The sequence below is a fragment of the Parasteatoda tepidariorum genome, chromosome 3, assembly GCF_043381705.1.
Source record: "Parasteatoda tepidariorum isolate YZ-2023 chromosome 3, CAS_Ptep_4.0, whole genome shotgun sequence".
Taxonomy (NCBI): domain Eukaryota; kingdom Metazoa; phylum Arthropoda; class Arachnida; order Araneae; family Theridiidae; genus Parasteatoda; species Parasteatoda tepidariorum.
This window is the reverse complement of record NC_092206.1, coordinates 16305149-16327011: the sequence shown is the minus strand read 5'-3', so window position 1 is coordinate 16327011 and position 21863 is coordinate 16305149. Positions and strand designations below refer to the sequence as shown.

At 28.4% G+C, this 21863-nt stretch overlaps 1 protein-coding gene across 1 annotated transcript in view; it reads right to left on the bottom strand.

The window, feature by feature from the left end:
- Positions 1–17867: 17867 nt before the first annotated feature.
- LOC107453394 (uncharacterized) overlaps positions 17868–21863 on the bottom strand; it is a 10935-nt gene continuing 6939 nt past the window's right edge. Inside the window, exons 2-3 of the mRNA XM_016070215.4 lie at positions 20653–20893; positions 17868–18397 (exon numbers count right to left, since the gene is read on the bottom strand). Of these exons, the coding sequence (XP_015925701.1) occupies positions 18041–18397; positions 20653–20893 (598 nt within the window). The 3' untranslated portion in view covers positions 17868–18040. The remainder of the gene's footprint in view (positions 18398–20652; positions 20894–21863) is intronic.

Here is a 21863-nt window from a genome sequence, read left to right as displayed (position 1 = left end):
AGAAGGGGAAATTTTAGCTTTCGCTCCTAAAACAGTGTTTAAAAATTTCAATTAGTTCGTCATGGGTTCATCCTTCACTGTTATGAATTAGAATGTATATGATTCTGTTTATTCATGTATATTAAATAGATAATATCATTGATGCTGTGTGTGTTCAGTGAGGATGCTAGCAGGCAGTTGTTTGATCAAAACCTAGTATAATTGAAAGTTTATTGCACGAAAGGTTATTTAAAGGTTATTTATAATTATGAGTCAAGTAAGCACAGGCAAAACCAACGTGGGGTGACGAAATCAGGTGTTTATGTTTTAGTAACGTTTTTTACGTGTTTATCGTTCTATTGAGACGCGTTTCTATAAACATTAATATTTTAAAATTATCGTAATTTGAACAGAAATGAATTAGATTACGTGCTAAGGTCTAATTTAATGGAAAAAATTTCGTGATTGTGCTAAATTTTGATTATAAGGAGTTGTTCGTGAGCAATAACATCATTTTATTTGAGGAATAATACTGACGATTTATTCAAGTTATAAGTTTAAGTTTTTAAAACGTGTTTAAAACGTTTTACTTAACTAATAACGTAAAATTAGTGAGGAGGGAAAAAATTATAATAATTTTAGCTTTTTAAATTGTGTTTCAATTTTGTGCATGATTTCTCAGTATTAATTAATAACGAACCACTTATTTACATCTTTTATCATGTAAAAATAACAGTTTTAACAGTTATTCAGCTCGTAATAAAATATAAATTAAATATTAATGCTTTTCCAGCAATAAAAAGTAATAAACTAATTATTTTTGACTTTCATTGAATAAAGAATAAATTAATTATTATTTTCATTTAGATCATAACGATGTAAAAAAAAAAAACTAAAACTAATATTCAAATAGTAATGAAATAAAAACTAATTAGTATTGTTATTCAAATAAAATAACCATTCTAATTAATTCCAATTATTCAAATAAAATAACCCACCAATACAAAATTACCATCCAAACTATAACCAAACATAAATTATTAAATATTGTAATTACAATTATTATTCAGGTAGTTATCCATTTAATTCTTTATACAATTTTAAATGGAATAAACCTTTTGTGGACTTAACTCAATTGCAATGTTTTTAATTTTATTTTTATGAATTGTATTCAATTCTTTTATTCTATTTTAATTTCTCATTCAATTTTTTTATTCAGTTTCCGTAAAGTTTAAGTATCATCATTTGAATTTACATAAATACTCACTATTAGAGGTAATTATGTCTTATATTTAATTCTTGAAATATTATGCAATAAAACAAATTTATTGTCTAATCCCACCACTGACCACAAGTTTGGTCTGTCGTACATAAATAATTTTATTTTGATTCGATTAAACTTTTGGTGAAAGAGTATCTGTTAAAAATAAAGGTAATTAAATCCTACTTTAATGACCACTAGAAAGTAAATAAATACACTTATTTTTTAGATGAATTAACTACGTGTATTGGCCATTAAAGCTTCATCTCATGAAAACAACGAGGTCGTTTATCCTAGTTTATTCAATACACGTGGGAAAAGTTCGATGAGAAAAATGGCAAAAATAATTCCTAACCTCCTGCACATTTTGGGGTGGGAGGTCAGAATCATCTGAAATAACAATGATAGAGAGAAAGAAAGCAAAATCGAAGCCAAACGTCCTTGGCACAGATGTAGAGTTGATTTTCAATTGGCAAAAAAAAGCGAAATGTGAGAATTATTTTTATAAGAAATAGAAGCAGGATTTTTGTGGCACTTTCATCCGATTCCTGAAAGCTACTTGCCTTGGTTTTTCTTGAAGGATAGGAAAATCCTCTTTGCAACAAGGATTTTGTGTGGTTTAATTGATATTTTAATTTTGATCTTTTGAATAAAAAGTTAAATGTTCTGGAAGGGTTGGTTAAACAAAACAACAAGGAAATTGCAACTCAGAAAATAAGTATTTTTTAAATATTTTATTTTACTGTTTAACAGATACAATTGTAATGCTTTAACCAAATTTTACGCCTCAAAATAAATAATACGACAAGAAAAAGATACATTTCCTCCTTGTTTCTTTTCTTTAAATATTGAGAAAATACGGACAATAATAAGGATTAATGACAAGAGAAGAAGAAAAATTGTTAAGATGAAATTATTTTTAGAAATACATATACATATAATTTTCTTTCTTTTTACTATAAAATAATTTCCGATTTAATATATATGAGAAATATGTTTGAAATATGGATTTATATTTTTATTTATTATTATATTTAATTCATTACTATATTTTATTTTTATTAATAATTATGACTTATAAGATTAATTTTCATGATTAATAATTAATTAATAATATTATTAATATAATAATTATTAATAATTATAAATACTACATTAATTAAATATTAAATAGGAAAAAAATTGAGTGTTGCGAAATCAATAATTAGTTTTATAATGCTTGTTAATTATTTATTGTTGTATTAATTATTTAATTTTGCAATTAAATTTAAGCACGTTATTTAAATACAATGCAGCGAGCCAGTCTCATAATCACTCTAATGACGCCTGGTGACTGAGTGGTAATGCTTCGAGCTGGTCCTGGGTTCGGGCAAGGTAGACTCTGCCTTTCATCCTTTCAGTGGGTCGATAAATGAGTACCAATCATGCTTGGGCACTAAACAATGGGGGTTTCGCGCTCGGCTGACCACCTGATCGGAATATCTGCTCCTGCACAACAGAGCCCAAGGTCAAGAAAACTGAGATGGTCAGAGTAAGTCTTGGCCCTCTACGGGCTGTTGCGCTACTGAGTTTAGTTTATTTAAATACAATGCTATTTGTTAGTTATTTTTACTAGGAACATTAAAATTGTCTAAAATTTATTGTATGTACACCAAATAATTATTTTCCATTATTAATCATTATTAAATCTAGTTATAATGAACTAAGATGGTTATTTAAAGATTGCAAGCAGTGAGAAATAAAGCTGAGCTACATTTTTAAAAAAAGTTCCACTATTATACGTTAAAATTAAAGATATGAGTTTTCATTTTTCCTAATAATTCTTAGAATTAAAATTTGAGTTGGAATTTAATATAAAACATTTTAAACTGCTTAAATGTTTATTGCGCTTTTCTTAGTTGCAACTTATACTTTTTTTTCATAAATTCTTAAAATTACCTTGGGCACACTCAATCACTCATATAATACAATTCTAAAAATGGCCAATCTCTTCAAAAATTCTTAATTCATATAAACGAATTAAAAATGCATGAAATGGAAATGTATGACGTATGTTGATAAAAAAGAAAGCAGCAAAGGTCGATTAAAATTAATCCTTTTTGATACTAGATTAGAGTGTGAAGCTTTATATTTCCTGGATGAAATTCCATTAGAATGCAATCAATTGTTTCTTTCTTCTAGGTTACCTTGAAAAGCTGAGTTATTATTCAATTCTTTAAGTATTTTAAATGAACCATGAAATGAATTATAAATTCATTTTGGTTTTGTTTCTCCGAAGGCTTGAAATTAGTTAAGTAGATGGATAATTTTGCAAAGAGAAAAAAGATCTGGTAAAATTGCTGTATTTTATGGTCAGGACATTTTTTTGTAAAAAAAAAAAGTAATAATTTAATCCTGGTAATAAAATCCAACATTGTACAGTAATTGAAAAATTAATTTAGTAATTTTCTGTTTATATGGTAACGGCTTACCAAAAATTCTGGTTTTCAAAATTATAGTTTTTATTACCGCACATTTAGTAAAAAACACAAAACTGAAAAGTTAATTTAACCAAATAAATAGTTTTTATGCCATGATCTAGATACTAAAATAACCAAATTTTACCACACATTATAAAACAATATTTTGCTGTTAATTTTACTAAAATCGTTACCAAAGCGCGTCGGTAAAAATTACCGTGCTTTTGGTTTCCAATAGAGCCAGAAACCAATACGTAATAGAAAAGAGAAGGCCTCATCATGGGTTACCATAAACAAGAAATTTAATTCTTTAGTAGTTCAAACGTAATGACATCTTTTGTGTTTACCTCCACTGCGCAGCTTAGTGGCCCTAATGTAGTGACATATTTCTTATTTTACATTCACTGCGCAGTTAATGTTCGTTACGTCGGACTACTAAATTGATCTGTGCTGATGCCTTTTTTCTTCTAGGAGGTGTTGCAGAAACACGGTAAATTTTACCATATCTGGTAGTTCGGACAGTACTGAAGGGAATTAGTATGCAAAGTTTTTGGTGGGATTTTCAGAATTGCTTTAGCAATGGAATGCCATGTGACACAATTTTGTGCGATTATTCAATATTTTGTCTTTTACAATTTGTTGAGTTTTGAATCAGAAGTTTTATGACTTTCATTCACTCAAAATCATCAAAGATCAATTCAAAAACCGAGTCAAATAATACTTTTTTGGACATTTTTAATCAAGGGATTTAATCAAGCGAATCAAATAGCATTTTAGACGTTTTTAGAGAAAGGGCAATTACAAAAATTCACAGAGTGCATTTTTAAAAATGATCAACCAAAAGACAATTATTGAACCTATTCTTTTTGAAAGATATTATATTACTCAACCTTAACTCAAAATTCAATTGAATATCATTCAGTAATGGTTCTGTTATCTAGTTATATTATTTTCTGAATCGTTGAAAAGTGCTTTAACATTCTCTACATTTTCTACTAACTATTTATTCTTACGACCATTAGAAATTAAATAAATAATTCCAAGAAAATGAAATGGTAAGATATTACTTGATTATAAACTTTATTCGTTTAAAAAATAAACAAATTAGAAATAACAGTCGACGTGTTTCAAGCGCCTCAAACTAAGCAATCAACCGTCTCTTCGCATTTATGTCTGGCAAGTCTTGAAAACGAGCTCCAATTTTCGAGCGTTCGAAACACGTGGACAGTTGTTTCCAATTTGGATATTTTAGAAACGAATGAAGTTTTTAATCAAGTGAGAAGATTAAAATTTTTTAAAGTTAACATTTTCGAAATACATTCCACCATTTTAGCATGTTTCAATGCATATAATTTACTTTGCAGCCATTTTGAAAGGGATTCTTAAAATTTTATTCTGATCCAACATTTTAAGTAGCCAAAATTTCTGTTCAGGAAAAGGAACACCCTTTCTTCTTCAAAGACCCTTTCTGTTGTGTCTTTGTAGCTAATTAATAACCTTTTANTTCGGATCATCCTCAGGGATGTTTCCCAGACCGTCGCCAATAGCCCATTGTGCAGCTCTGGTGCGACGTAAATGAACTACAACAACAACAATCAATATTTTGTCGCTTGTAATTTGTTGAGTTCCGAATTAGAAGTTTTATAATTTTCATTCACTCAAAATCATGAAAGATCGATTCAAAAACCGAGTCATACTATACTTTTTTAGACATTTTTAAGCATGGGATTTACTCAAACGAATCAACGAGCTTTTTAGGCGTTTTTAGACAAAGGACAATCATAAAAACGAATTTGAAAGTGATTAACCGAAAGACAATTATTAATTAAAGCAATATTATGTTACTCAATATTAACTCCAAAATCAATTGAATATCATTCAGTATTGGTTCTGTTATCTAGTTATATTAGTTTCTGAATTGTTGATATGTGCTTTAATATTCTCTACATTTTCTACATACTATTTATTCTTACGATCGTTAGAAATTAAATAAATAATCCCAAGAAACTGAAATGGTAAGATATTACTTGATAATAAATTTTATTCGTTTCAAAAATATACAAATTAGAAATAACAGTCGAGATGTTTCAAGTGCCTCAAAATAAGCAATCATTCATGTCTGGCAAGTCTTGAAAATGAGCTCCAATTTTTGTCGCTTGAAACATGTGGACTGTTGTTTCTAATTTGTATATTTTTCAAGCGAACGAGTTTTTTTTTAATCAAGTGAGGCAAGTAAAAATGTTTAAAGTTAACATTTTCGAAATGCATTCTTCCATTTTAGCATGTGCCAATAATTTGCTTTGCAGCGATTTTACAAGGGACTCTTAATATGTTATAGTGATCCAATATTTTAAGAGGCCAAAATTTCTGTTCAGGAAGGGAATACACTTTCCTTGCCACCATAAATGGAGGTGGTATACGTATTTTAAAATTGATAATTTTCGATTAAAATTTATTTATGTACTTGATATATTATCAATATTTGTTTATGAAATATTAGCATAAATATTTTAATAAGTATATCTATGTACGTAGAAACCACGTGATCACGATAACTTGTCCTTGTAATCTCATTTGACAAATAAATCACAAGGTGTGATTTAGTGAAGATAAATCCACATGACAATCCAGTTTCTTTAGCTGTCTTCAACATGAAGTTAATAAAAAAAAAATTATAAAAGTGTTTGCCTGTAAACATTTTCCCACCTAATTCTAAGGATATTTACTTATAATATTTATTTACCATCCATTCCTTATATTTTCCAGTGTTACGGTTTTAATAATTATTTCTAACTCAAGGCTTAAAGTTAAAAGTTGTGTTCTTCATTATAAAATAATTCTATGATATTACCTTAAGGAGCAACATTTTGTGATAGATGTACTTAAATCAGTTTCTAAACTTATTAACTAATTTAAAATTACTAAACAATAAATAACTTATATATTTACTATTAAACTGTGTCCATTTAACCTATGCATAAAAAATAATGAATAATAAAATTTAAAATATTATTAAGAATTATTTCTTCTCTCGATTACTAAATGTCTTCATAGAAAAATATTTAACGAGTTTTATAATTACCAAAAGTTAAAAAGGGATTTAATAAACAGAATCGTAAATGAGTGGTAATAGATTAAAATTATTATTTTTAAATTTTGAAACCAATTGATTCGGGAACTGAAACAAAATCTGTGTTATTACAATAAGATATTTTGATATGAGTTGAATAGATTTTAATTTGGGTGCAACAACTGTTAATAATAATTAAAAAAATGATGATAGTAGATATAAAGAATGGTGACCACTAAATCGCGACAAATCCTTAGTATAATAAATATTAACTTAGATTAAATAAATGTTTTTTTTGTTTTTTTTTTTTTGTTGAAAAATCTTATTTGGGAGGGGTAAATAACCAGCTGATGATTTGCCCACCATTGTTGTTCACTAAAATGTTTATTGAGTTGCAACGCTTATGAGTAGTCATCAAAATTTGGATGAACTTGATTTTTAAACAGAAACAACAGAAAATAAGAATTCCGTTTTTATATAACTTGATTAAAAATAGTTTATCAAAACTCTGAAAGATGGCAGCATGTGCCTCTAAAATTTTTTTTAAGATAAGTGATGATTTTCCGAATTAAACTCATAATTTTTTCAAATTATAAGGTCCTAAATTAACTGGCATTAAAAATTGTCTTTACAGCTTTTTAAATTAAAATTAATTAGATATTTTGGTCATTAAGTTTATAATTTTTTAAATATTTTTTTCTATATTTTAAAAGTGAACAAATTGTAATTTAATTTCTGAATAAATTTATACTGCGTTTGTCTGTTAAATATTATATTAATGTTATTTATAATCATTTAAAAATTTAGATTTTTTTAAAACTTTTTTTAAAGTAAAGTTCTTATTTCAGTGAGAACGCGAGACACGACGTTTATCTTATTATTCAAAGGCTATAAAAGACAACTTAACGAATAAATGGCTATTGCATGAAATTTAGATCATATATTTTCGATATTTTAATTAAATTTTGTTTCGAAAAATTAAAAGGAAGTGCTTAGATTTTAATTAATAATTTAAGAAACAAAATGATGAACTGGGAAAAAAATCAAAATGCTTTTAAATTCTGTAGGCAAATATTAATATGTGTATTAAAAATTTTTTAATGTGAAAAGCGTTATATCAAAAATTAAAAGCATCAATTTTAAAATGTTAAGTTCTAAAGATTTTATTAAAAAAATAATACATGGGTTGTTTTTGAACGTATCCTTTTTATTTTTTAAAAGTTGTAAAATTGCAAAAGATTTAAAAAAAGGTTACATTAAATTTTTTAAAAAAATGTTTCTAAAATAAATACTTTAATTTTGTGTAATAAACAATTATTTCGAAATTTTGAATAAATTTCGAATAGTAGATTTACATACATTTACGAATAGTAGTAGTACTAATTTAATTGCATGATAACTAGTTGTTGTCACAAAATTATAGAGAAAAAGATAAATGTATAGGAATGATGAAAACAAACAATCTCTTAATTGCAGATTTTGTAAGAAATAAATAAGAATTATAGTAAATTATAATAAAATTTAACCAAACTAACCTCAGTAACAAATTAAGGAAATTAATTAATTAAACAAATTAAAGAATTTAGCAAAATGAATCGAAAGTACAGTGAATAAGATGCTCGCATTTCTATTCTACTAGCTTCATTCGATATTTAAATGAGTTTTTTTAAGTTAAAAATCACCAAGTGTTTGCAGTTTTAAAACATGGGGGTTTTCGAGTATTAACACTTACTATTTTTTGAATAAAACATTAATTATATATTGAATTTAGATGACAATAATTTTTGTCAAATGAATCATAATAAGCACATTATGGTCAAATAAAGACAATTCGATTAGGTTAAAAATGTAAGTATACTGAATGGGACTAGAGTTTGACTGTAGACCTTTGCTCATAGCACTTAGTGTGACATATTTAAAGCCAATGAATTATAAAAAACCAATAATGTCAACTTATTTCCCCAAAATGAAGAAGGGTATAAAAGTTTTTTTAAAGTTGAGTTTTTCATAATTTATAAATATGAAAATTTCAGATTTTTAAAAATCAGAGTTTTTTATTAAATGGGAATTATTAAGTCAGCTTTTTATCAGCTTAATACTTAACTTTCAATTTTAAGATGCTATTTCAATTTTCAAATTCAATTGTGGATTCAGACTTATAAAACTGCTTTTTTTAAAATCTAAAATAAGTACCACTTTAGTTTGATTTCAAATGTGCTATCATTAAGTCAGTTTTCTCACTCATATTTTTCCTTTTACTTTCAATTCTAACATGTTACGAATTTCGAATTTCATACGTAACTTCAGACTTTTGAAATTAATTTTATCTAAAATGAATGCCTCACAATACGAATTTCAAATGAGCTACCATAAGGCCGGATTTTCCACATTTTTATAATTTTTTTAAAAATTTATTTCTTAATTTTATTTTTTGTTTAAATTAAATTTTTTAAATTTTAAAATGTATTTATTGTTGTTTTCCAGACATAAGGCAGTTTGCTTTTCGAAATTTTTTAATTTCTTATAACCTTCAGGGTATAACGAAAATCAAAGCAAAGCTGAAGTATTTTTCTTGAACTTTTCTTACGTGATTTGTTTTATTAGGTGTTTTCTTCATTCGTGTTGTTGTCATAAATTACACCACCTTACGCATTATATTGTTTTAGAAGAAAAAGAATTTTTATTTGTTACGTATGACACATAAATACATAAAATATTTGCGCTTTCCTCTTGATTAAATGAAGAATAATAAAATCGTTTCTGTTGATCAATGGAACATTTTATTGATTGATGACGGACTTGAAATACCATTTCATATTCTAAACAGAATAGTTTCTAAATAATCTTATTTATTCCAAGAATAATCAGGATATTTTACCACTTCAAATAATAAGATTCTCTCTGAACTGCAGTTCGTGATGTAAGTTAATGTGATCACAAACAAAATTGTCTTTTTAGTCAGTAATATTTAAATATTTATTGACGCACATGAAAATATATCATGACTAGGAAAGAGATAGAAAGATGAGTAATGCAGCATTATAATATTTATAAGTATCCAAATCCTTTAGATCAATAGCATAAAACACAAATCAACATAAAGCCTTGAATTTTCTAAGTTCATTAAATACGTTAAGTTAGAAAATTAAGTCACGCAAATTCATGTCAGGTGAAACCTTACATTTTTTGTAGCTTTTAAAAGATAACAATTAACAGGGTGGAATACATGGTGAGGATCAATATCAGGGAAGTCGTGAAGAAAAAAAAATTTTTTTGGTGGGTGGTGGAGGTCAAAATACAAAATTACCCTACAAAAAAAAAAAAAAAAAAAAAAAAAAAAAAAAANAAAAAAAAAAAAAAAAAAAAAAAAAAAAAAAAAAAAAAAGGAAAAAATAATCTCTGTAACCCAAACCAGTGATGCATTTAAAAAAACCTAAGGCACTTTTAATTCTTCATTATTATTTGTTTATAATTTTAGATAATTATTTCAGATTTTTATCGATATATTACAACTGATAACTTAAAATATCGACTTTGAATTTCGAATTTTCTGCCGTAATAGCTTAAAAGCACTGAGCAAAACAATAACATTAAATAAACAGGAAACGATGTAAAAAATGTATACTTTTGCTTAAGGAAATAATTTGAATTATTTATAAATCAAAATGATTTGCAGAATTATTGTTGAAGAGAAAAAGAAGGAAATGCTGTTTTTTTTTTTTGCAATTTTATTAAAGATGTTTTGTTACAGATGCCTTTTTATAAGCTTTTTCTACAAAACTGAAAATTCTTGGCAATAGCAAATTTTACAAATTATCTACACCTATTTTAAATTCAAGTCTGTATAAATGTCCTTACAGTTGATAATGCTTGATTAATAATTAATAGTTGTAACTGTTATACAAAAATAATCAAAACCAACTGGCCCAGAAATTCTTTGTTAATAACACATGGATATAAAGAAAATGGAGTTTTTATCATATACGTTGTAAAATAACTACTTACAGAAAGCCACCTGGGAGTACATCTGGCCACGAAAATTAAAATATAAAAAACACTCGGAATTTCTATTTTCTAAAATATTATTTTGTTGTATAGAATGCCTCTATTATTTCATTTTGGGATTGAGGACCTAAGTATGTCGCCTGTTTAACCATTTCTTTTTTTTCAACGCGGGACTAAGTTTGGACATTATTTTCTCTCTTCAACTGCCTCTGAATGCAAAACCTTGCCATCCTGTGTTTTTCTTTTCTTTTTTTTTTCTTCAAAAAAATCAGTTCATTTTCCTCATATCGTTTTTTACTTTTAATTCTTCGTCAAGCATAGCATTTATAAAATGTTTCGGTATGAAATTACAAGAGCTGCATAATGTGCTGCAGAATAAAAATGTTTTATCAGCTTTGATTTATCTTTAGACTTAATATTTTTGCAACTAGGAATTCTTAATTTAACCCATGACTTTTCAGTCTTCTCTCTTCCCGTCTGCAAGAAATAGGAAATGCACATAACTATACGCCGCAACGTTTTCAATGCCGTTCATGAATTTCCGAATATCATGAAGCAGCACAAAAGTCTCAATTTCAGAAAAGATTTCAATGATATATGAGAAGCTAATACCATTAAATATTGCCTCTGATCATCGGAATGCTAAAGGCGTGGGATTAAGTATCAAGTACAACTGGTTCGCACTCAGCATTTTCTTCGAAAATTACCAATTTATTATCTGGAATCAGTTTGGTCGCCATTTCAATGATGTGGTCCACAGCGTGTTTCGCCTTTGCTAAAGATTCTCTATTGAGGCGAGTGCTGGTTTATAGTTTTGAAAGATTCAGCATATACAATAAATAAAAAAAAATTGCCCAACACAGCATTGCTTTATTCTGTTACGCATAAAGCAAATTATTCCAAAAATAAAGAAGTATTTTCATTAAGAAAAGAGTTTTTTTGTTTGGTGATGGGGGAATAACACATGGTCTTTTAACTATCCGGATAGTTGGACAGTCCAGTAAATCAGCGGTCGGATAATCTATATTCTATTGTATGTGCATAAATTAACCGGGGAAATCGACGCAATTAGTTGTGCTTCATTTTGGGGTAAAGGAAAATATCTCTTTTAACTGGGGGATCACAATTATATCCAACAATTATGCTTCGTGATTTTCTGCTGCAAGCGCATCTTCTGAATTCTGTTTTTTTTTTACTTTTCTCATATTTTTTGATATTCTAGATGCAAAAGCCACTGAACTAACAACACCAACGATGCATGCAGCCGCGATAAAAGTTGGTTCAAGAACTCTGCCTTCACTCGATGCTGCTGTAAGACTCATCAACTGAATCCCTATTTCAGAATACATTACGACAAAGCATATTAATTTCCTGGTCGTAAATTCGAATGTCTCGCAGCAATAAATGAAGTGTCTTTGAACTTCTTCGTAGGAATTTGTTGAGAATAGACAATTGTCTGTAATTTACTATTGAACTCCGACAACTTTTGACAGTCTGATAGAAAATGTAGAGATGATTACGACCAACAATCAAGGAATGAACATTAATGTTCATTCATCAGTTATTAGGATACTGTGATTCCATCCTGAATTTTCTGTTTCAACTCCTCCAGAGTACTTAGTCGAGTCCTGTACACTTCACTCTCGAGATAGCGCCACAAGGAAAAATCACAAACGGATGACGGAACTCTGCGCAGCTTCCAAACTATTACTGTTTTTGCAAATTATTCTTATGGCGAAAGTACGTTGTTGCCCATCCCATTAATCCATGGTTACTAAAATGGCTAAGTGTTTACTTGCTCAAGGTCACCATCCCTCAGTGCTACCACCTGCTCATGGCTGCCACTACGCATTTCAAAAATTCCCGTTTTTTCGTGTTATCCTGTAATTTGCAAACTTGTTGCATTTTAATAAGATGTTAAATTCTGCAATATTTTCACTCAAGTTAAGATATCGTGTGCTCAAATTATTATGGTTCAACGTGGTACTGCATTGATGAAATTGACACAAAGCAAATTTGCACGACATAGTGAAGGCGGATTAAAATTTCTAACGCTGTAGAATAATCATAATGTTTTTCAATGCGCTTAGTTCTGTTGATTAAGTTGTAAAATCAAAATGCAGTAGGTCAAAATGGCTCCAATGGATGAAAATATCATACTGGGTTCGATTCGTGACATCCCACAAATCGTCAAATAAACAGGCTGAATGTTCTCTAATAACTGAAGGAAACTAACACGTTTCTGAAAATCACATATCTCGATTTGATTCGCCAAATGCATTTTTCTCGCCAGTTTTTGATATTTTCTTCCAGCATTCTCGATCGCTCTAGGTATTGCAGAAGAAAATGTCACAATACTGACAACAGCAAACAAAGTAGATATAAGAGTAAAAATTGATTCCATAACACGGCTTTCGTCAGTTATTATTGCAAGTTTCATTATGAGAATTCCTATTCCGGAATAGACATTGGCGAAACAAGACGCCAATATCAAAAACAGCATACCTCTAGATGACTCTTCGAATATTTCACAACAATCAACAACTGCAAGATAATTTTGAGCTTCGTGATAAAAATTCGCCAAACCAAAGCTATCTATAACATTTTTGCTCTGCATTTCGATAGCTTGAGCTAACGTGTTAGCAAAGTAGGAAACGACAACTACAGATAGAAAAGTAATTAAAAATTTCGATGCGTAATAAACATTCATTGAACCTAAGGCTGCAATTCTTCTTAGGATTGGATATTCTTCTAAACTGTAACCACTGAGCCAAAACTGCAAACGACATTCATTACGCCAATCTGTGTAACAAATTAAAACAGAGAGTAGCGTCGGGTAAAATAAAACTGATAAAACTGCGATTTTGAGCATTCTGTCTTCTTTTCTGGTTTTGGCATTTGTTATTGATTGCACTTTTGCAAATGATTGTAGAAACAGTGCAAATTCCTTTGATATCAAGTTCATATGATGCCACAGAATAGTAGTCAATACAAAACCTAAAACAACAACTAAAGTTTGCTTCAAAAAAATATAATCACTTTTTCTTGATAATAGAAGTATAGAATAAATGGCAGAACAATGAATTAATACACTTATTGGATGGAAATACTCTCTTAACTTTTTAAATTTAGTTTTATTTTGAAAAACTTTGTTTTGAATACCAATGACTTTCAAGGTAAAATATATCCATCTGTTTTCATTCATTGGTAAATTCTTTTATAATTATTTTACTTCACTAAAAATTGTAAAATTTTCTTGAAACGAAATTAGAACTTAAGAATTTAATGTATTGTCGTATTTAGAAAATAAGAGTTGAAAGCCATTGATTTACAAGATAAAAAAACATCCACCACTTTAATATATAAGTTATACCTTTTATATTCGTTTCGCATTCACTCAATCTTAAAATCCTCATATAAATAAACTCAGAATTTCAGAGAAAATTAAAAGAAATTTTGTAAATACATTTCTCTGATGTTGATTAGATTGCTATAAAATCAATCATAAATATAGACTCTGACTACTTTTCACTAACAGGGTCATAAAAAGGGATATTTTTTGCAAATATAAAATGATATTAATGTCCAATACAATTTTAACATTTATTTTTTGATAAATGAATATTAAAAAAGTTCTAACTTCAATCAAATTGTTAACCAAATAAAAGTATATACTTACAGATCAAAATTTATTTTATATACTTACTGATTATTAAGAGTTTTTTTTAATCAATAAAAACTCATTTCAAGTTTTTGATTAATGTTATTGTTGCTTTTTCTAACTTCTATTTTCAACAATAAAAATCAACAAAACACTCTAAATTGAATAGTGTATCATATATACAAAAAATGATGTATTACATTATTACGAACCAATTCATCAGGTTGCTATGAAAACAACTTTTGTTTAGTATTATAATTAGAAATTATACTACGATGCACTAGTTTATAAGCTAATAATAATTTTTTTCTAGATTTTTTTCCGGAGAAAAACATCAATTTAATTAAAACTATAACAGCGTTTCAATTATTCGTTTATATAATTTCGATTTCTTACTTAAAAAATATTTTTCGCGTTATTTGAATTTTTGTGCTAATTGCTTTTAAATTTTAGCGATAAATTCGTAATTAAGAATTATTTAAACATTTTTTAGATTAAGTAACTGAAAAATACTTATTTCGTTTATTAATTATTTTTGTTTTGCTTATTCATATTTAACGGTTGGGAAATTTAGATCACGTTAAAGCATCTTATTTAATTTCGCTTCAGCAATAATAAAGTTTCAAATTTAACCATATTAACCAGTAAATTAATCATTCTCAAATTTCGTTTAATGGTAGTATGGTGCAACTTGCTTGTTAAAGTTGCACAGAATTTAAACCCAATGGTTCTAGGTATTGATCACAATGTTTGAGCTGATTCTTTTGTACCGATATTATGGTTTAACGTTTAAACCGGTTTTTTTTTTGTACTGAAACTATCGTAAACATTCAAACTGATTCTTTTGACTAATGGCTCTCTGAGATTCATAACTCCAGTTTTACTGAACGAACGGATATTTGTTATTAAGAATTATCAGGAAGGGAGACTCGCCTCGCGTTTGATCACGATTTTGAAAGTGTTAATGTAAAGCAAATTTAGTTAATATTAACCTTTTGAGTAATATAAATCAAATTTTAACTATCTTTGTATTCTTCTATAATTTTTTTTATTGAAAATAAGTGGCAGATACTACTTGTATTTAGATATCTTTGTTAGCAAAAATTTACATGAAGGTTATTTAATTTAAATTAATTAAAAAAAATCAAAAAACTATTTTAAATAAGGGGACAGCTTATTTTGGAAAGCCAATATCCTTTATTAGGCAGTTAAAAAAGCTCATTTATCATAGCTGCTAAAGTCTTGCAATAGTTGAATGCGTGTTATTGCCGTTAATCATGACTTAAAATATTTTTCTCCTATACATTTTGAAAAATAAAACAGTCTTTTCAGAAATGGATGTTACTTATTGTAAAAGTAATTTCTGAAAATGTAAATCATTTAGAAATTTTCAGTAATAAAAGCTTGTCTGGTAGCTGTATAGACTGCATGTCTGTGTTTACACATAACAGTAATGGCTACAAGTGATTTAGTTTACTGGCGGCTTTAATTGGCATTAATATTTATGTTTAATTAGTAACAATAATTGCGCCGACGAGCAGATTTATATGAACTGTTCTGCCTTTTCTTCGAAATTAGCTAGCTGCATTTTATGTAATTTTTGTTTTTTTAGCATTTTTTCAAAAAAAAAAAATTTTTTTTTTCGGTTTGTCTTGATTGTATTTAAAACAATTGTTCGCATTTGTTTTAAGTTAAAATCGTACTAAAACTTAATATCGTTTCCAAGACAACATCTTTCATTGTTAACTTTTAAAAACTGTAACAAAACTTGATTTACTTTTAATAAAACGTAAAACATAATTAACTGAATATTTATTATCCATACATAGATTTTTCTAACACAGCGACTAAGAAATTCCTCATTTCTTTTTGGCGTCGGAAACAAAGAAATGAAATATCAAGCCCGAGCGTTGTCAAAAGTATGAAAGTGTAAACCTACAAGTTTCAAATTTTTGAATGAAATTTCTCGCGTGTGTAACGAAAAGCTGAAACAAACTGAGCTATAAGCTGGGAAGATTCGAAAGGTTAAAAACGTTTAGTTCATGTCATCCAACAAAGTATTCTATATTGTGTTTAAAGTATACTTATGTAGGTTCAACAATAGTTTTATTCATTGTTATTTTTTGAAACATGAGTATTAGTCGTGTTGTTACGCTTAAATATAATCAAAGAAACAAAACATGAAAAAAAGTGCTTGAATAGCAGAAGAAAGCGTTGATGACAGTTTTGGACGACGTAATATTGAAAGAAAGAATAGGATACGTGACGTCATACATCTTGTTTTGTTTAATACATAATTATTCTTTTGCAAGTTTTTCTATTTTGTTTCTACAACTTTTTCTATTGCAAGCCATTTATTTCAATTATTAAACTGTACGCTGGAACACATTTGAATGGGTCTAAAACTTATAGCGAACGAAGAAAACATGGTTTGCAAAGTAAACCATATAAGATTGCAGCAATCTTCGGGGATTGGAAACCGCCAGCTAACAGGGGGCAGTGCCCATTAATTTAAGCTTAAAAATATAAACAAAAGCAATCACATTTTCCTCTTTCTTAACACATTGAATGCCACGCTAATATTACATGGCTTGCTCGTCTGGCCAAACGGTAAATAATTACAAACTAAATTTGCAAATATTAAACAGATTTTGCCAAATTTTCAAAAGGTTTAGCATGACATATCTGAAAAAAGTGGAGAATTATGTAAGCCTACGAACTGTTTAGAAATAGTGACGGATAAAAACCTACTAAATTGAATCTATTAGACCAAGAATCAAAATTAATAAACTACCACTTAAAAATATTTATTTGGTGTCCGGAGCAAGTTCGCATCTCTGTGTATATAAATAAAACAATTTTTGTGTGTTCTATATTGCATTAATTTCTTCAAACCATTTTAGTAATGATAATAATATAAAAAAGATTAAAAATTTACTCGAATTATGTGTTTCTAATAATCTTGGCTTCGCCGGTCACCGGTGACCCCCGTGGTGCTACGAACAAACTCAGTGACGGTCACCGGTGACCCCCATGGCATTCAACGTGTTAAATTCTTAGATAAATGTGTGTTATTAATAATTTAACTAAAAACAATATCCAAAATAAAATGAAATATAATTAAAAATAAAATGAAATAAATAAAAGAATTAACCTTCTAGTCACATCTTGATTTTAAAATTTTTTAATTAATTATATTTTAATTAATTTAACTAGTATTTTCAGTTTCATGACATATTTTATACATTATTTTATTCTCTCCGAATTTCTCTTCCACTCCTCTACCTACGCCTTGATGTCTGACCGTTAGCATCTAGTTCATATATGACCGTTAGCTCTCCAGTGGCCATTTAAGTAAAACTATTTTCCATTTAAATAAAACCCTGACTTTTCAAAAGCAAGTCATTATGAACAACAGATGTTTGTCAGTCATTATGAACAACAGATCTTTAATTTGTTCTTAAAAGGAGAATTCCTGGAATAAGTACATTTTTTTAAAACAAGTATATAAGCAAGATATTATCACATAAAAAATGTCTTTACATTTAAGTCCCATTTATTACCAAAAACATGGTTACGTTTTGTTTAGAGTCAAAATCCTTCACTCATTCTTCAATTTTGATTGGATGTATCGGTAAATCATCGTCACTAATACAAGTGTTTCTTCCCAAAAGTCCCATTTGTCCTCTGAAGAGTACTTCGGAAATTAACCTTTCAGAAAGTGTCTGCATGCTTGGGTCCATTGTCCGTAAACGTGAGGCAACATATCGACCAAACATTTCGTGTCCATCTAACTTATCGGCTGATTGCTGAAGTGTTCGCTGTAAATGTCTTTTATCTTCGCTCTTATAAACATTACGTCGTCTTTTAGGTGGTGGAGGATTGTCATAACTCATGATTTGGCGCATATTTCCGTTTGTCATCGCATTTTTGGAACTTCCTTCGGGACTGGAAACCTGGAACTGGAAGAAAAGAAAAGGTTAAATTTAGAAAGAAAGAACTTCATTATAGTTTAAAAATAATACATTATTTTGCCGTGATTTTTAAAGAGTGAAAGAATCTGGTTTAAATTTAAAGATATAGCAGACTACTTCGTGTCTTGAAACCAGTGGTTGGAAAAATACATTATTTTTGTAGTTTATTACAACAACTATTTTGTTACAAATGTAACTAACTACTTTTTTTAAATGCAATGATTACGAACTACTTTGGAATTGTAAAAACTACTTCACTTACATTAAATGTAAGGGAACTTAAATGTAAAAGAACTTACATTAAATGTAAGGGAATAATTAAGAATTATTTATTCATGTTTGCATGGGACAGTTTTTTATTCCAAAACTATTTGTTCCGAATTGATCTTCAACTTTTTCTTATTTCCTAGTAGGAGAATGTTAATTTATGAAATGCGAAACTATTAAATACTTGAATTTTTTTTAATTGTTTTATGCTTTTTTATTTTCCTTTCAGAAATTAAGTACACTGAAAATACTTTCCCTTCCTTTTAAACAACATCAATGTTTCACGCGTGCATATTCACATGTGAAAGTGTGTTCAAAGTGATTAATTATCTATTTTTCGTAAAATTCGAAACTTTAGTTATGTTAGAGCCGTCTTTCTTTGCTAAACTATCGTTAAAATTAGTTTCCAGGAATAGCGACAAACTACTGTTTTTTTTTGTATCTCACTACTTTTTTTAAGAAAGTAGCTCACTACGTTACAAACTAAGAAAAATAAAGTTACAACTTCAGTAGTTTCACTGCTTGAAGTGCGTTACTTTTGACCGCTGCTTGAAACTAAGTAAGTGTTATATCAAGTTTGCTTATTAAGTCCAAAAGAAACCTGCTTTTACTTCTAACAAGAAATCTGCATGAAGCTGGACGACTTGTATAATATTATGAATTCCCATCAGATTTTGATACTTAAGTTACATACCAAATAAAGAACAATAAAATCTTATAATAACTGGCCCACTACAAAGTTGCAATTTTAATCACAAATGCGTGGAATACAAATGAGATAATGACATAAGAAAATGGCAAATATTTTCCATATCCACAAACACAATTACATTCTTTCAACATAAAAACCAACCAAGTTTTTCGATTCTTTTTCCATTTATCTAGTAGGCATTGGAAACTGTTCTGTGCAAGGGTTCTGTTAATTGATTGCAGCCACACAGTAAAAAGCACCAGATGATAAATAGTATCCTGTAAGATGATAGGGATATGGTATATGAATAAATATGAAATTCTAGTATGATGTTGCAAGACGATGTGGATTCGGTCTCTCAATATATACGATAAGATGATCTTGCAAAATTATAATGATATGTCGATCTATAAATATCATAAGATTAATTTATACTCCTGCAATGTAATAAAGATATGGTTTCTCACTAAACATGGTAATATTTAATGATAAAGTGAATCTGAAAATGTTCGACAGGTTTTCGTAATGAGCACGATAAAATGTTTCAACGGAACTGATGAAGCATATGTCTCTAAAATAGCACAATAGGACAATTTGATGAAGTTGCATATTCGCCCTATTACTTATATCACTGTTATTTTGTAGTTTTGTTATTTTATTTTGTTATTTTGTATATCACTGTTATTTGATCCTACTAAAATGTATGAATATGGTTTTCTTATAAACATGGTAAAATAATAGGGTGAGAGGGTCTTGAAAAACGACAATAATGTGCCCAATAAAGATGACAGGACAACATGATAATTTTAAAATCCAACAAGATAACAGGAATATCAATAAATATAGTAAGATAACATGATATGGTTTAATGTATCCCTCCCCCCAATTGATTTAAGAGAATATGGGTGAAGAGCTGAGTAACTCCTGGCTGTGACAGGAGTTTATCCAACCTTAAACACAACCAACCATTAACATCCACCCTTAAAGATAACATGATAAAAAAGATAAGATAATATGATTACATGATTTTTGAAAAATAACAAATATATGGTCTTTCAATAAACTTGGTAGGAAAACATTATGCAGCAATCTGGCAAAACCATCTTATCTTAAAAATTTTACGATGGTTTGGTATAAGGTTAAATAAACAACATTTGGTAGACTCCATCATTCTATTTAATGTACTATGTACGGATGTGTAATGTGTATACGTACATTACCATACGTGTAATGTACAGATGAAATTTTGTGAAAACCAAGAAGAAAAAAAAAGATATGTGCATACCTCCTCCTCAAATTCGTCACTATCTTCACCTTCATAGTGGTTGACATTTTCATCAAAGTCCACTCTCAGTACATCCTGGACATCGAAAACACCACTTCCATCAGACACCTCGATAATATCTTCGTTTTCTTGATCGCCAATGAATTGGAATAATTCGTAGTACCATAGTGAAGGAACGTATATTGGTTCTCCAGTTAACCTGTTTCTTTCACGAGATGCTTCGACTTTTCTTAACTCCTTTCTGTAAAATAATTCATGCCAGATAATTTAATTACATCTCATACAGCATGATGTGAATAATATCAAACTTTGTACACTTCATAATGTTTGTACATTGTTTTGATTTAAGTATATGAAAGAGATTAAAATAAAATTATTAAATTAAACTATTAATTAAGTTAAGCTATTAAACTATTAATTAAATTAAACTATTGGTGATTCAGTTTTGCCGAATATTTTAAAGATATGAATGCTGTTTGCTAGCTTGCAGTTCTTATAAAAAGTTGCTAATTACGGGTTTCTGCAATACTTAATTATTTTTCATTCGTTACAGATTATCTAAATGATCAACGTGATCGTGTTAGCATCACCAAATCGGTATTTCTCAAGATGACTGAAATCACGTGTTTATTTTGTTTATGGTTATGCTTTTAAAACGTATTACTATAAAACTAAATAATTTAATTAAGATAAAAATAATAAATTTTGTATATTGAAAAGCATAATTAATGCATAATATTTACTTATCTGTTACGGAGAATTGTGGAAAGTTTGCATACTATTTTTGACATCATTGATGCTTAATTTTGAATAGAGGAGCACTACTAGTATTTTGGTAATCAGTGCAGTGTTAAAAAGGTACCAAAGATGCTCGCATATGGGTACAAAAAAAAGCATTTCGAAATCTAGCAATCTTCGAGATATTTCAGGGTAGCTAGCCTAATTAACAATAATGATATATTACATGTTTTTCCAAGACTGGTGTCCCAAATTTGGACCATGTGTTCTTTGTGTAATAATAATAAACTAAAAAAATATTTCACTTCGAAGTTTGTAATTAATGGGGCAATTAGTCTAATTAATAGTGCTAATTATTAAGCTTGAAGACTCAATTTTGGATCACTTGTTCTTTACGAAAATGATAGAAAAAAAAAGTGAAACTTCGTAATGTGGAAATGAAAATAGGAAGGGGTAGAAATTGATTTCTTGGC